Raw genomic sequence first — 15,740 nt, 5'->3', positions numbered from 1 at the left:
TATATTTACCTTAGTTTGTTTAAGAGGAAGCTCGACGTACCGAAAGTAGGTAGAAGTGATATTGTATCAAGTATTTTATTACTGCATGGCTGGATTTTTGTCCATTAATAAACAATCTAAAGATGTGAAAATGCACAGTAAAATTAAGGAAAGCTAAAAAAATTAGAAGAAAAAAATATCAAGCTATAATTTTTGTTATAATATTTTATAAAAGAAAAAGAAACAATTTTTCATCTAGATTCCTTTCTCTTAATTGTATCCACAAGAATACGAATTTATATAAATATTCAGAGTTTATTCGTTAAATACAATTTGAATGAAACAATCTTCTAAAATTTTTCATCTAAAAACAATACAGAAGATTTACTTCAAATAGAATAAAAGTAAAAGTAAGGAAGGATTTTGATAGTTTAATTTAATTTAATGTATTAAGAAATTGTTCAATAGAACTTCTTTTTTCTTCGTTATTTAAGAAAGAATTATAGATAAAATTGACTGCGAATTTTCATGCATTTATGAGAAAATTAATACATAAGACATCAATATAATAATAAATAGATAAAACATTTCCCTGCTCAAGTCCAATTTTCTTTTTGACATACATATATGATTATATCCATGAAAATTCGCAATCTGTTTATTACTTTAAAAAAAAAATCAGTTTACAAACAATCTAATAACATTTAAATTCCTTTACCAAAATCTTTCTGCTTCCCCTGGCAAAAGATTCACTGCAATCATTGTCGCTTCAAAGGGAAAAAAGGAAGTAACGAGGAAGAGTAGGTACTGATGAGTCTTGAGACTTGGTCAAGTGAAAATACATCAAAAAATAGTTCAACAGAGCTTTCTTTTCTTTTCCTCATTGCCCGAGAAAGAAACAAAAAGAGAGAAAAAAAAAAAACACTTACAAGTTACAGGTGCACTTTGGAAATATTCACAGTAGTACTTACATGCGTACGAAAAAGCACACTTTAAAAAAGACGGCTCCCACGCATACACACCGTAGCGCTCGCCACAGATGAAACACATTTTCTCGACCACGCAATTTGCTGTTCGCAAAGGTGAAAACTGGATTCTCGTAAAAAAGTCTGACGCTAGATCGTCGAGCAGTAAGTGCGTTATGTTATCGCGAGGAACTGTGGCTTAGAAAATCACTCGTCCCGCCTAGGGTAAACGATAAACTCAAGCGATAAATCGTCAACTCTCGGCGAAGTTTCATCGTTGAGCGAACGATTCACGGGATCCTTCCTAAAGTAACCGATTTCTCAGTCGTTGATTCCAACGATGAAACGTTTTCGTAAAATATCTAGCCCTGAAAAAAAAAAAAAAGCGATATCGATTCTCTTCTTTGATCTTATATATATGTACACGGAAAGCAGGGCATTCTCAGACGTTCTTTTTTCCTTTTTCCTTTTGATCTTAAAACTCTCGTACATGTTGCTTATGATACATACACTATGTACAGCTTCTTTGTACAAGTTTCTCTAAAAAGAAAGAAAGAAAAAAAAAAAAAAAGAAAGAAGAAAGGAAAGAAACAAAATAAAGTGATAAGAGAATAGAATAACATTATCCTTCGTGAAGAGATAACAAGATAACGATTTCGCAAAAGACTAATAAATCAGAACGAGGTTCGACATTTGATAATTGACCTCAACACGTCACCCTGGCTAAAACTTTAGTTAACAAGAAGTTATTTTCTAAAACCATAAAAATATACGTATATCACACCCTCGTCTTTGCTATCCTTCAATCGTTCATCACTGATCATTTTTTACACACGTCTTTTTACACGGTCTTTTTACAACAAGGTATACTCTACGCGCGTTAGAAATTTCAGTTCTTCCTCTCGTTTTTATGTTTGTTAGTCATTGGGAGATTTTTCTTTTTGCACTATGTCACTAGACGGCTAGGTGCCAGCGTCATCGGCTTTCTCGTGAACGACTTGACTCGAATCTTCGCGATTTACACAGTCTCTTATCGCTTGGAGAATCACGCGCACCCTTCTGTCGAGGGCTGTGAAATGGGGTTCCCATAGAACTGGCGCCACTGGGTCCTTTGCCATGCTTTTTCGCAACGCTGCGCTCAAGGGGACTGGCCCATTGTGAAATCTGAGAACAGAGAAAAGAATCATCGCTAAACTTTTCAGTCTAAAGACGTGTATATATATATATATATATATATCTTTTCTTATTCTTTATTAATATTAACTTTCACGTCAATGGAATATTCACGTGATACGAAAATGCTTGCATAAGCAACAAATTCATATCTTTACTCAAAGTGAAAGCTAAATAGGAATACTTTATTAACACACTATTAACTTTATATATAATATATATATAAAGTATTATATATAATATATTTATAATATATTTATAATATATATTATATAATATATATAATATATTTATAATAATATATATTCGAGAATAATTTTTGATTTTATTTAGGGCATTGGCACGTTAATTGAATAAATAGAGAATAGAATAAATAACTTTGAATAAATAGAATGAAACGTGATTATAATTAAATATTAAGTATCTTCTAAATAAAAATTTTTGAAAGATAATATTCTATAAACACGATATCTAGAGAGTTTGGAAAGTGGATTATAAAAGGTTAAGAATTTACAAAATAGGAATTTTCTTAATGATCAATCAATAACTATGAGTCTGTAAAAAATACAGTTACTCCCATAAATAATTGTCATTTCTATAAAATTTCGAAGCAATTTCAGTCACGAAAAAATTTCTTAATATTTTTGAGAGCTGTTCGAATTTGTAGCATTTCAAGTAAAAAAAAAAGTATCTTCATTTATCCACTTTAATGATGAAAGTTGTCATTGAAAAGAATAAATTCAGGATTGTGAAAGAAGCTTCACGCTTTGAAATAAGCCTAGATGGATTATTATGTAATTTTTTTTTACGGTTTTATAACAGATTGAATATTAACAATTTCTCAAAAATCGAAAATTTGGACTAAATATCTACGAGAATAATTGTATAAAAACATAACAAAGATATAAATTTAAACTTATTATAATATAATTTTCGATTAGTGTAATTGAGTGTTACAATGAAGAAAATTGACGTCGCAAAGTAATGTTATTAAAACTGCATGTAAAATATTTTGGAATCTCATTATTTTTAGAATAAAAAATCATTATGGTCGATTATATTGGTAAAATTTGGTCTTAATTTGAAAATGCAGGAGTTACAAAACGTTTACTTGAAACATGAATATATGAAACAAAATTAGTACGACTTATTAATATGTGAACTATGTATGTTAATAGAAAGTGAATATTGTTTTAAAAATCTGCATTATTTACCAGATAATCATTATTTAATAAAAATCAGATATACATGTATGATTAAGATTCTATTTTTGATAGTATAATTCCAAACTTCATCTGAGAAATAGAATTTAAAAGTACCAGTTGTAACATGAAACACTTAATATTGCATAAATTATATTAAATCCTGAAAGAATCTTAGAAAAATGTTAAATAATGCAAAAAAACTATATATATAAAAATTAGAAAATTATATCTCTAAATGACATGGAAAATTCTCAGTTTTAATTACTTATATTATTCTTTAATAAGAATATCTTTTGAAAAAACGAAACAAAAAAAAAAAAAAGGAAGACAGAAATACAGAAAATTGATACAAAATGACCTAGTCATTAAAGTTGTAAAACCAAGACTACGTGTAAATTTGAAAACCCTCACTAGATCTTGCACAAGGTTTCAAACTGCTTATATTAAATAAAATTCAAAGATAAATTTTCTTCTTTGGAACAGAGAGAGAGTGTGTGTGTGTGTGTGTGTGTGTATGTGTGTATAGAATATTTAAACAAGTTGTTTATGGCCTGTCACCGAAATTCTCTTCGAAAGGGCCATACTTCTGTTTTCTCTCCCTCTTCCTCCCCCTCTCTAAAAACCTGGTCGACCCACAGTTTTCAATATTCACAGGGAATCAAAGTAATTCGATCGTTTTTAATAAACATGCAAATCCACGGACGCAGAAGTCGCCGGAACTCGAAAGATTAAAAACGTGACCCATCCCCTCTCTTTCTCTCCTTCTCCTCTCGTCCCTGTCTGGCGCATTGATCAGCGAGCTCGGGCGTGAGGCGACAGAAATTTTTCAATAAAAATGCAAATGCTCGTAATTAGAAGTTGGTTCGGTGGTAAGACACGTATCTTACTATCTATCACCAAGGGAACTTCCCACCTCCGTTTTGTCACGACATCTTTTCGCTTCCCCTTGTTCCATCCCTTCGAGAAAAATTATTTTTCCAGTTTGAAAATTTTCCACATTGCTCGTGCACATCCTTCGAGATTTCGAGACGCGGTCCGATAATGGAAGATCTGGGCTCTTCCTTGCGGAACAGGCAATGAATAAAGTATCGACTTAAGCAGACAGGTCGCGGAAGGTATTTATAGCGCGTATAGGGTGGCTCGTCTGACATTTTGGCTTTTCAAGGTTCTTTCAAATGTCTCAGGTTAGACGTATTTTTGCCGGCTCTTATGAAATAGATGACGAATCGATCGTGGATCTTTTGGTACTCCAAATCTGTTCTTTTTTTTTTTTTTTTTATCGATTCTTGTGTCACAGATTGCAGATTTTTATTCATGTATACTTTGATAAGAAAATTGTTTTACGTATTATTATAGAATGGATTTTCCTCTGGATGTTTTCTAGATTTTTTTTCACATCAAGTGCATCGTGTAAAAATTTATAAATGCACGAAACTGTGTTACATTTTTTATAACTCAATGATATTTTTTTAATGATAATAAATATCTTCTGTTTGAACAAAAGTCTCATTGGTATATGGTATACTTCCTCGTAATTTCACACTTCAAATTCATATTTCTGCGAATTCATATTTTATATATTTATTTATATATATTTTACATTGATATTTCTTATACATTGCATTTTGTTTAATTTTGCAAATCAAGAAAGCGTAAACTAAAACTAGTTTACCAAACATTTATTCCTTGTAAATAAAGCGAAGATAAATCTTATTTCTGAGTCAAAAAATTAAGCTGTATTTAAAAAAAAATAACAAACAAGTTTTTTAAATAATTTTGAAAAATTAAAGAAATTGTTTTTAAATTTTAAAGAGAAAAAAATCACTTAAAGATTAGTACAGTAGTTTTCTAACGGGACACCTCGTATATGTGGACGTTGTGTGTATATTTAAGGACACATTCTGGAAGAAGCACGCGGATAAAAGTATTTTTCTGGCTGGCTACTTCTCGATGTCACAGGGGAACGTAGAAAAGCACGCTTCTCTCCATCGAGAGAAGGATAAAGACTTGATCGAACAGCTTTTATACCATTTGAACGATTATGGTCTTTGAGGATAGTGATGATCCTAAACGACAGATCCTTTTAATATCTGCCTAATCGAAACTCCAATAGAATTCCATCTTCCAAATCTTTTATTCATATCTTTTTTCAAAATCTGACCACAGTCCATTGCATTGTAATTAACAATTTTGTTTTCATTAAATTGTTTCGATAATTTTGCTAAAGCAACAGTGCAATATTATTTTATAATAAATAAAATAAAGTAAATATAATGATGATTACTGTTTGGTGTTACTCGCTAAAATAATAACTGAATTGTTCTGACATAGTGAATGGAAACTTCAAACTATGGATGAAAATATTCGAACTTGTAGATATAGTTTATCGATTACATGTGTTACATAAAACATTCTGATATTTCATTAATATTACTGTGACATTTTATTATCGATTAATTTCAAATTTTACTAATACAATAATTACGTTAACTGTTTATTACATACAAAAATTCTTCTAGTAAGTGGTTAGACTTGCTTCTAGCAGATACAGACTCTGGTGAATGTTCGAATTTCTTTCATAAGCTACTATTAGATGAAGAAATTGTGAAAAGATGAAATTATACTGTATTTATACTACTAACTTACTATTCAATAGAATGTCAATTCTGTAAAACTAATTAGTTTCTAATTTCTTTAAAATTTCACTACGAATTTTCAAGACCGATTAATAATCATTAACGAAATTAGATGTAAGAATATTTGAAAAAATATAGCATAAAAAATAATAAATAATAATAAGTAACAATAAATGTATAGTATATATAAGAATATATTTTTTCTGCAAAAGAGGAAATTAAATTCCAGTAGCAGTGAAAGTGCTAAACGGTTTTGCAACGAATTTTTCATAATGCAAAGAAAAAAGACGGTATAGTATTTATATCACTAAGTTCATTAAAAACTCGTTAAAAACTTTTCACAGTTAAAAAAGAAATGAAGAAATTCCATGAAAAGAAATTACGAGCTCGACCCTAGAAATATTATTATACCAAATAATTAAAATTGTCCAACAGTTTAATAATATATTAGACAAGAAGCATATGATACGTGTTTCGTATTAAAGTTGAATGAGAACTAAAAGAAAACGAAGTCATAATGAAAGAGAAGTAACCATGACTAACACGATGAAGTAGCTGCAATGAAGTACTCACAGGATGCAATTATCCTATACTATCAGGTTTAATGGGCAATGTGTGGGCTTCTTCAATGCGTCATCAACGTCCAGCACAATTTCATTTAAGAAGACACTCTCGGTGAACTGTGTTCTATGATAATAAGCAACTGGACTAAATTCAACCAAAGTTATGGAAATTTATATTTTTGAAAATATACTCAACCCACATCTGTTCCTCATTTGATATTTGATACCTATGGTGGAAAGATCAATAATTAAATTTGCAAATTCTTTCAATAACAATAGTTTCCATTTAATTGCGTAGAAAATTCATATAAATCGTATTTTTATGCATAAATGTTCATTTAGGCATTCAATTTCATATTATAATCATTTGTCCTGGATTTTTACTTGTTACACCTACATTCCAAAACCATAAACGGCTATACTACACTTTTTCGAAGAGATGGTGCATTACATACAATACACAATAATTAGAATGAGTATTATTTGTAATCTGAAGGCATGCTTTGTTATTAAAATGCTACATGTTAAAAAATATGGATGTTACGGAGCCTCATTAGTCTCAGAGTCTCGAGCACGATATTTTATATATTTGCAATATTATATTTTTAAATTTGTAAATGTCATAAATTTATTTCCACAGTTTAATTACAATGATTTCAATTATTTCGAATTGCAAGTTCAATTTGCATCAAAATAATAATAAATACGAGTAATAAATCATGATTTAATTCAAATTAGAATTATCAATTTGTAAAAAAATAGTATCAGTAATAATACGATAGTACATCATAATGTTTTTCATTTGCCCGAATTCAAAGTTCAGTTGGCATTAAAGTGCAGAGTTGAAAAGAAGATTGACAGAGATAATAAAAATGTAATATCGAATATTAATAAAAGTGAAAACTTGCGAAGTATAAAAAATATTATATATCTACAAAGTAATATTTACAAAGATACACAGAGATATAAAAATAATTTCGTTCTCTATTTCTTATCTCTTTTTCTCTCGTTGCGTCCTTGTCCCAATTTTTTCCACTATGCATATTGTCTCTTATTTCTGCAAATAGCAATACTTTATTTAACTTGCGAATCTCCAATAATTTCACGAATTAAAGAATTTTCTAATTATTATTCAACGTGCCACAATATTTCGTTTCGTTGATTAATTGGAACATCAATATTATTCTGAAATTAAATATGATAGCAAAGGAATAACTATAACGTATTAAAATATGAGAACGACGATCAAATTGTCGAAATAATTAAAACAAGCAATTATAATCTAATTATAAGCCCTAACCTCAATAAATCAATTTAAAATATATATTCAAAATAAATATATAACATAATATAAATTCGAAAATATTTTCGTTCGCACTATTTCGAAAATATTTTCGTTCGCACTACTTCGAAAAATTCCGTAAATGACTATGACCTAAATTTTCAAGCATACACATGTACATGCATACATACATGTAGACCAACTTCGGATAAAATGAGAAAGATAAATCGAAACCGCAGAGGTTTAAAGAACTCAGAGAATCCTCGAGACTGAGATTACCTTCAACCGGTGTAGAATTCAAATTTTTATCGATAGCAGGTGTCGCGCACGTCGCGTCGCAGTGGCGGCGCGAATATTTAAAAAAGCGAATGGCGTGTTACGCGCGTCGAGAGTCTTTTGTCCCGATACTTGAGTATAACCGAGGCAAAACAAATAATAAATTTATTAACTTCTCTAATTTCTATCATAGCAATTATATCATCACAAAAGAAAAAGAAAGCGACGAATTATTGTACACGGTTTGATCGCTCGTTGCCAGCGCAAGTGGTTAAACAGCGAGCGACGCCTCATTTAAAAATGAGGAAAGTAAGAAAATAGAAAATATTTTGCGTTCTCTAGTTGTTGATAGCAAATTTAAATTTCGTGATATATTTGTTTAAAGGTGAAACCTCCACCGAAACACGCGTGCCAGAGAAGAAGAGACGAGGTTCTAGTTTCGACTTGAGCAGCGTGTCGAACAAATCGATAATCGTTCCGTGCATCGGTCACTCGGCGCGCATACACGCACACACGCTCGCGCATGTGAGAGGCGATCGGCACGTATGCACAAAGAGGTCCGTACGCGCGTGTGTAGCTACGCGTGTCGACGAAATCCGCTCCCGTCGAATTTATCGCGGTCGTAAAAAGCCTCGGCCACCGTGAATCCGCATCAAAGCGGAGATTCACGAGCGATGCTAGCGACGGCCAATTCTGGTAAAACGTTTCACTCCGAAATCCGCCTTATCCAGCCCTGGGGGGCCACGGCTCGTAAAGTTTTCCCAGCGTTTTCCCTTTTTCAAAATCCGCCGAGAGGCCATCCAGAGCGGAGAGAAGAGAAGAGAAGAGAAGAGAAGAGGTGAGGAGGGGAGGGGAAGGGAGGGGAGAAAGAGGGGGCGCTCTGAATTGTAAATTCGACCCAGATCGATCCTGTGCTCTCGCGACACCAGCCTCGATACGATCGTACCGAGCCACGTCGAATTAGAGCCACGTCCAGATCCACGATCTTTCTTTACTATCTTGCTTCCTGGCGTTGTGTCGATTGGCGAAATTAATAGGAGAACGGGGGAACCTCTGATTTATGGGCTGAAGAAGGTGAGACGCGAGGAAGGACAAACGACGTGAGATAACTTATAATTCTATCGAGTGAAATTTAATGAGAACAATGGTTGCTATGAAAATGTCTGGTATAAAAATTAGATACTTATTTTCATACATAGGTAACGTCTGCGTGTCAATATCAAACATGTACATCCTGTCCGCCACTGTGTGCAAGTGAAAAATCGAAGTATTTGAAATTTTCCAAGAAATATCAAACAATTATATATATATAAAACTGGTTGAAGTTTATATGTAATTTAATATATTAAATTATAATATATATGATATTTATATATATGTATTATATATACATACTGCATAATATGTAATTTAATATACAAATTATAATATATATGATATTTATATATATATATATATATATATATATAATATATATACTGCATAATATGTAATTTAATATACAAATTATAATATATATGATATTTATATGTATATAATATATACATACTGCATAATATGTAATTTAATATACAAATTATAATATATATGATATTTATATATATATAATACATACATTCTGCAATATATATATATATACTGCAGAGTGTTATTACATCCACTTAAATATAAATTATTCTATTTTATTAGATGATTGCACATGCAACGACTGATTTTTACAAGCGTGTAAAATCCAGAGTTTGACGATTAAAATTGTTTGCTAAGTGATGTTTATTACGATAGATATCTGTGTAAAAATATGATCGTTTTACTGCAAAAAAATAAAGCGTTACAAGGCAATAGTAAATTAAAGCGAAGTATGAATGAATATCAAACTGGAGTTTATTTTTTTATAAAACTCGAAACTTCGAGATAACGAAATAAAGTTACATTGAGCAACGTTAATAAACAATCATATCATTCAATTTAGTTTAAAAGGTACAAATATGAAAAATGAAACAAAAAGTTATCAACAACAAACATTTAGGGATTAATAATAATTTTATTACAACTTTAATAGTTATAATATTATTTTGCAATCGCTAAAACACGTACATCGAACTAAAATATTTATTATGATCAATATTATTTTTAAAAAAGCTATAAACGTTGAAACGTTTATCAAGAATTATTCGTTTGCAATGAGTAATTAATAGTTAATAATTCTATTTTACTCAAAACGCATTTAACATTAATATAATATTAAAAAACAATTAATTATAAAAACTAACGAGGCACAGTGAAATCATAGTTAATGATTGATTTTATAATCGACCATTAGCTTTTCTGTTTATAATATTAAAGAGAACAACAATTAATTATAACAACTGGTGACAGTCAAGTTACAGTTAACGATTGGTCCTATTTATATTCACTTATTTATTTACATATTCTATATTATCTATACCTTGTTTTTTTATAAAGTCATAGTTAGTTATAATTTTTAGTTAGTTAGTATTAAAGTCGTTTGGATGATTATTTAGAAGAGAGGGCTTTTTACAGATTTTAATGATATTGAAACATGTTGTAATAACTTTTTTTAATAATCGCCGCTCAATCTTAGTTTCCGATAAATATTTATAAAAGAACATGCTTTAGATTTATTAAAAGAGCAAATTTTATCGGATGGATATCATGTATATTTCAGTGACATACTTTCTTGCTCTCTGGATCCAGCAGACAACTTAAGAATCATTTATTCCTGTGAATTAATTCTAAGCCAGTGGCAGGACATTTGTCTGACCCAGACTAACATCGATCTTTCTCTTTAAAAAAAACTAATCATTTTTTAAACTGTGTGTTTCAACTGGAAGTGTTTCTTAAATTTTTAATAAGATTTTGAAAAAAAGTGAAAGAAGAGAATATTGTAATGTTTCTCATAGCCAGTATATTCTAATTTTTTCAAATGAAGTAATATAGTTTTTAACCTATTAACTGTTATGATGTTAATAGATATTAAGACACATGGAATAGACATTAGAAATAGAATTTACATGAATAGATTTCTAGACGTATGCACATCTTTGTTCATGTTCAATTTGCTTTTTATTGAAATAAAATTAATTTAAATGAATACAGTGAATGAACATTTTTGAAGTTTGCCTTTGTTATTATTGGAACAGTTATTATTGATAAAATATTTATTTACGTATATGAAGATGTCAATGAATCTCAAAACAACGATAAAAAATTGGCAGCTAGCATTTTTGCACAGGTTAAAAAATATAAATTCTGTTATACAGTATGATTCATATTAAGTGACTGATTGAAAAATGAAAAGAGATACAAAAAAATCATTCAATCGAAAAATGTTTTGTTTGAGGGAGAAAATATCTTGGCCTACAATATATACGATAATGTAGTTAGGAACATCTCAAAATCACTTCAATATTTTTAAATTTTCTTTTATTTCGATAGTATTCTATGTGATAAATTCGTCACGAACATGTTACATCACATGGGAGGAAAAACTTAAATACTTCGAGAAAATATGTTTATTAATGTGTTATTACATTAAACGTTCCAATTTCTGATAACTTTTCCAAGGATGTGTAAACATTGGGTTTCTATTTATTAATATGACCAATTTTACTATAAAACTGTTATTATGCATTGCAGAATCAATTCGTATCATTTTTATTTAGCCAAAGTTATGAGGTAATATGCAAACAGTTTTTTTTTCTATAGAATTAATTTTTGGACACAAGTAAAAGATAATAATTTTGAGTATTTGGTATAACAATGCTTTACGTTAAATACGTTATTTTAATAATAACGTAAAACTATCAACATTGTTAACATTTTAATAATTAGCTACAGAAAAATTGCAATGATTCCAATTAACTTTTGTTGACTTTGAGATCATTTAGATGTCAAAATATTGTTGTACACTTCAAAATATTTCCTCCCTGAAACAGAATCTTTCATTTTTTATGGTCTTTTCATATTTCTTTCCATTTTGGAGAAAACTCAATTGGCCGCTTTATAAAAATCACTTTGTATTTCAATCACACTGTGTAAATACCAGCGAGGAAAATGTTGACGATACTTTAGGAAACTATATAAAGTTTAGAACTCTTCAGTATCGATCTTTCTAACTAAATATATAATAAAAATAGACATTGAGATCAAGTGATTTTCTAATGATAAGATCAAAATAATTCATATACAGACAGCTCTATAACTGAATATTTATTTATTTTTAACAAGATGTATTTTAATTAGAAAATTATGCAAGGCATCTTCTCGAAATACCTTCTTGCTTCAATCGATAGGTGCCTCGATCAAGTTTCTTAAGGTCTTAACCCTTTACTGGTATCATTGAATATTCGAAGCCAAAAATTTATATCTCACATTGTTTAATTTTGGAATTTTTGATTTAATTTAATTTTATTATATTATTAATCTCTATTAGAAAAAAATTAAATTTTTACAACGCAATATAAATTACTATAGTTATCTGACTCTTGGAAGTAGATTTAAATGGAATACGTAATCAATAAAGAGCATAATTATATCACTAAAGCGCAACTCAGTTCATTTTCAAAGATATTTTAATATCATATAGTGGAATGGAAAAGTAAGGAAAAGCAATTTTTGAAAAATTCTAAATTAATATAAAACTGATCATAGTCTTGAAGATTGAAGTTTATAACAATTCCTTGGAACTTGTATAATTTCTTTTCACCATATTATTGAATTCTGAATATTAAGGTTGGACAATGAGATATTGGAATTCAAAAAATTTTTTAACTGGAGAGACTTCAATCTTCAAGATCATGGATGGATCCAGTCATGAAACAATTTTCTGATTTTTGAAAACATTTAAATTTTACGATTTTCAAGAATGTAATTTGGATCTTATACCAAAGAAAGTCACTTTCTCTACGTTATTTCTAAAATAACAATAACAGATCAGTCGAAACAATTCAAATTGTTATTTTTCATTAAACGCCCAAGTCTTTTATCAGTAAAAAAAATTTTGACACAACATAGAAAGCAGAATGAGATTGTCAGAATCCAAGCAGAGAATCAATTAGGAAGTATTTCTATAACACAAACGAAACTTACTTTAGAAGAGTGCTTAGAGTTGTTTGCCTGATCATGCAGCATTGTAAGATGGGAGCCAAAATAGATATCTCATCGTGGAAGGGTCTGCCAAATCCTCTACCATGATCCAAGTGCAAAGGGAACGTGTTGTTGCCGAAAAGTTTGAACGTTTCGTAATGGTGTCTATCCATGTTCCCCATGAGAAAATCTAAAGCAGCCATATCCATCAAATCTAGCAGTCTTCGACCCTCGTTATACGGTGGAATTTCTTTCACGAGGGAACAATAATCGGAATCTGAAAGTATACAAAAGAAATAAAATATTAAGAAATCTGTTTATGAATCTTTATAACAGAAAATTGTATACAATGTATAATAATGTATGGAAAATTAGAATTCTAAATGTATATCATACCAGGATATTAATTCTTAAATAGTATCATTGAATCGTTTCAAACTGATGTTTATAGAATTTTATAGTTTTAAAAAGATAATTTATGAAATGGAACCTATGTTGGGAACTATTTTAACTATTAAATATTATAAGAAACATTATAAGGAATATTATAAGGAACATTTCGTTATATTTTATTTTTGCATTTTGAAATTCTAATAATGATTGATATAATGAAAAATTATTTAAATATTTTGTGACCTGCGGGGAAATCTATAACTTTCACGTGTAGTTTCAGATTCGTTTCAAACTTCACCAACGTAATCATGATAGCCAAATCTCATTACAGTACTAATGAAACATTTTGTACAATACGTGCAATATATTCATAATGGTATTACAAGTGTATTTATTTGTTTGGAAGTTTAATTAAAATTTGGAAGTTTAATGGACAAAATTTTGTACAGTTATAATTTCTGATTTAAATGAAGACCACAGGCAGAAAGCGAGATGAATAATTTCGAAATTCAATAATCAATTCCATGTTACGAAAATTACTTTCTGTTAGTTATGGAGTTGAACGTTTAATAAATGATACCTTACTTAATTGTTTATAGAATTTCATAAATTTATTAAGAAACTTATGTTTATGAATTCAAAAAATTAAGCAAATTAGATTAATGTATTATTTAATTATTTTCCAAATATTTTATTCAGACATTATATATCCCGTCTGATCCTGTATTAAAGTGAAAAAAAGAGTGTTAACTCTTTATAATTTAACATAACATTGAAAGTTGCATATCCATACATTCACATTTTTAAAGTTTCATTTTGTTTATTTATTGCTTCACTTTGTGTTTCATCAGTGTACCATTAAAATACTTCCCTGATGTTAAATTGAAGTAAACGCTAATAATCTTTTAAAATTTCTCTAGTAAAGATTTCGGTTCGTATAACTTATTTGTCGCATTTCTGGACTATTTGCTACGTGATACTTTAGTTTTATTTTTATTTATAAAACATGTTGACGAAATTTGAATATTGAAATCCGGAGCATTTATTACATTTATACACAAAATTGTTGTGTATAATTGCAACATTTTCTTACGTTGTTCATTTTATGTTATATTTGTTATCGTTCCCCACATAAATGTAGCAGCGTGCAAGATTATTCTGTGAATTATTTGTTTTTGCTCGATTATGGGCTTCCCGCACACTTTAAATGCCTGTGCACTATATTATGTATTTGTGCAATGCTATTGTACTGCTCTAATAGCTCGGACACGTCGGGGGACAAGGCTGTTCGGATAACCAGAGAGTTTGGATAATACAGATTCATTAGCTTTCTCCATTTGCTTGTCTGGACAATAACAGATAATAGATAAGAATAGAAATTCAGAACTCGAGACTCAACACTAACTGGCTTCTATAAATGAGAATATACTTGCAATATAAAAGAAAAAAAAAAAAAAAAAAAAAAACAAAGCAACAGAAACCAAAATCAAAATGATTCTGCATTCGCCAAGACGAGACTTAGCAAGTAAAACAAATCTCTGCGTGAGTTCAGTTTCTTTTTTTCAATTCAATTCAAAATAAAAATTCGCGGTCTAGTAACAGGCAAAAAAATTGCTTCGAGTATTTTTTGTTCCAAAATTGTAATATTTTTTCAGTTTTGACTATATTTAAGTAAAAACGAAGTAGGCGAAACAAATAATAAATTTATTACTTCTCGATAATTTCTATCCAGTGATATACCGACGAGTTCAAAAAGAAAGTGACAAATTGTATACGGCTCGGTCGCTCGTTATGGTCCGCAATCAGTTGCCAGCGCAAGGTTAACCTCTTGCGCTCGAATGAGAATTTTTTGTCCCAAAATTGTAATATTCTCTCAGTTTTTAATATATTCAAGTATAACCCAGGCAAATAATAAATTTATTACTTCTCGATAATTTCTATCCAGTGATATATCGACGAGTTCAAAAAGAAAGCGACAAAAAATGTTGTATACGGTTCGGTCGCTCGTTATGGTCCGCAATCAGTTGCCAGCGCAAGGTTAACCTCTTGCGCTCGAATGAGAATCTTTTGTCTCAAAATTGTAATATTCTCTCAGTTTTAAGTATATTCAAGTATAACCCAGGCAAATAATAAATTTATTACTTCTTGATAATTTCTATCCA

At 29.7% G+C, this 15,740-nt stretch overlaps 1 protein-coding gene across 1 annotated transcript in view; it reads right to left on the bottom strand.

Annotated features, from left to right (window-relative positions):
• Positions 1-830: 830 nt before the first annotated feature.
• LOC122532263 (extracellular serine/threonine protein CG31145) overlaps positions 831-15,740 on the bottom strand; it is a 50,936-nt gene continuing 36,026 nt past the window's right edge. Inside the window, exons 6-7 of the mRNA XM_043660875.1 lie at positions 13,189-13,462; positions 831-2,108 (exon numbers count right to left, since the gene is read on the bottom strand). Coding sequence (XP_043516810.1) covers positions 1,907-2,108; positions 13,189-13,462 — 476 coding nt within the window. The 3' untranslated portion in view covers positions 831-1,906. The remainder of the gene's footprint in view (positions 2,109-13,188; positions 13,463-15,740) is intronic.

The sequence above is a fragment of the Frieseomelitta varia genome, unplaced genomic scaffold (assembly GCF_011392965.1).
Source record: "Frieseomelitta varia isolate USP_RPSP 00005682 unplaced genomic scaffold, Fvar_1.2 scaffold_444, whole genome shotgun sequence".
In the NCBI taxonomy this organism is placed as follows: domain Eukaryota; kingdom Metazoa; phylum Arthropoda; class Insecta; order Hymenoptera; family Apidae; genus Frieseomelitta; species Frieseomelitta varia.
This window is presented reverse-complemented; position numbering and strand designations above follow the sequence as displayed.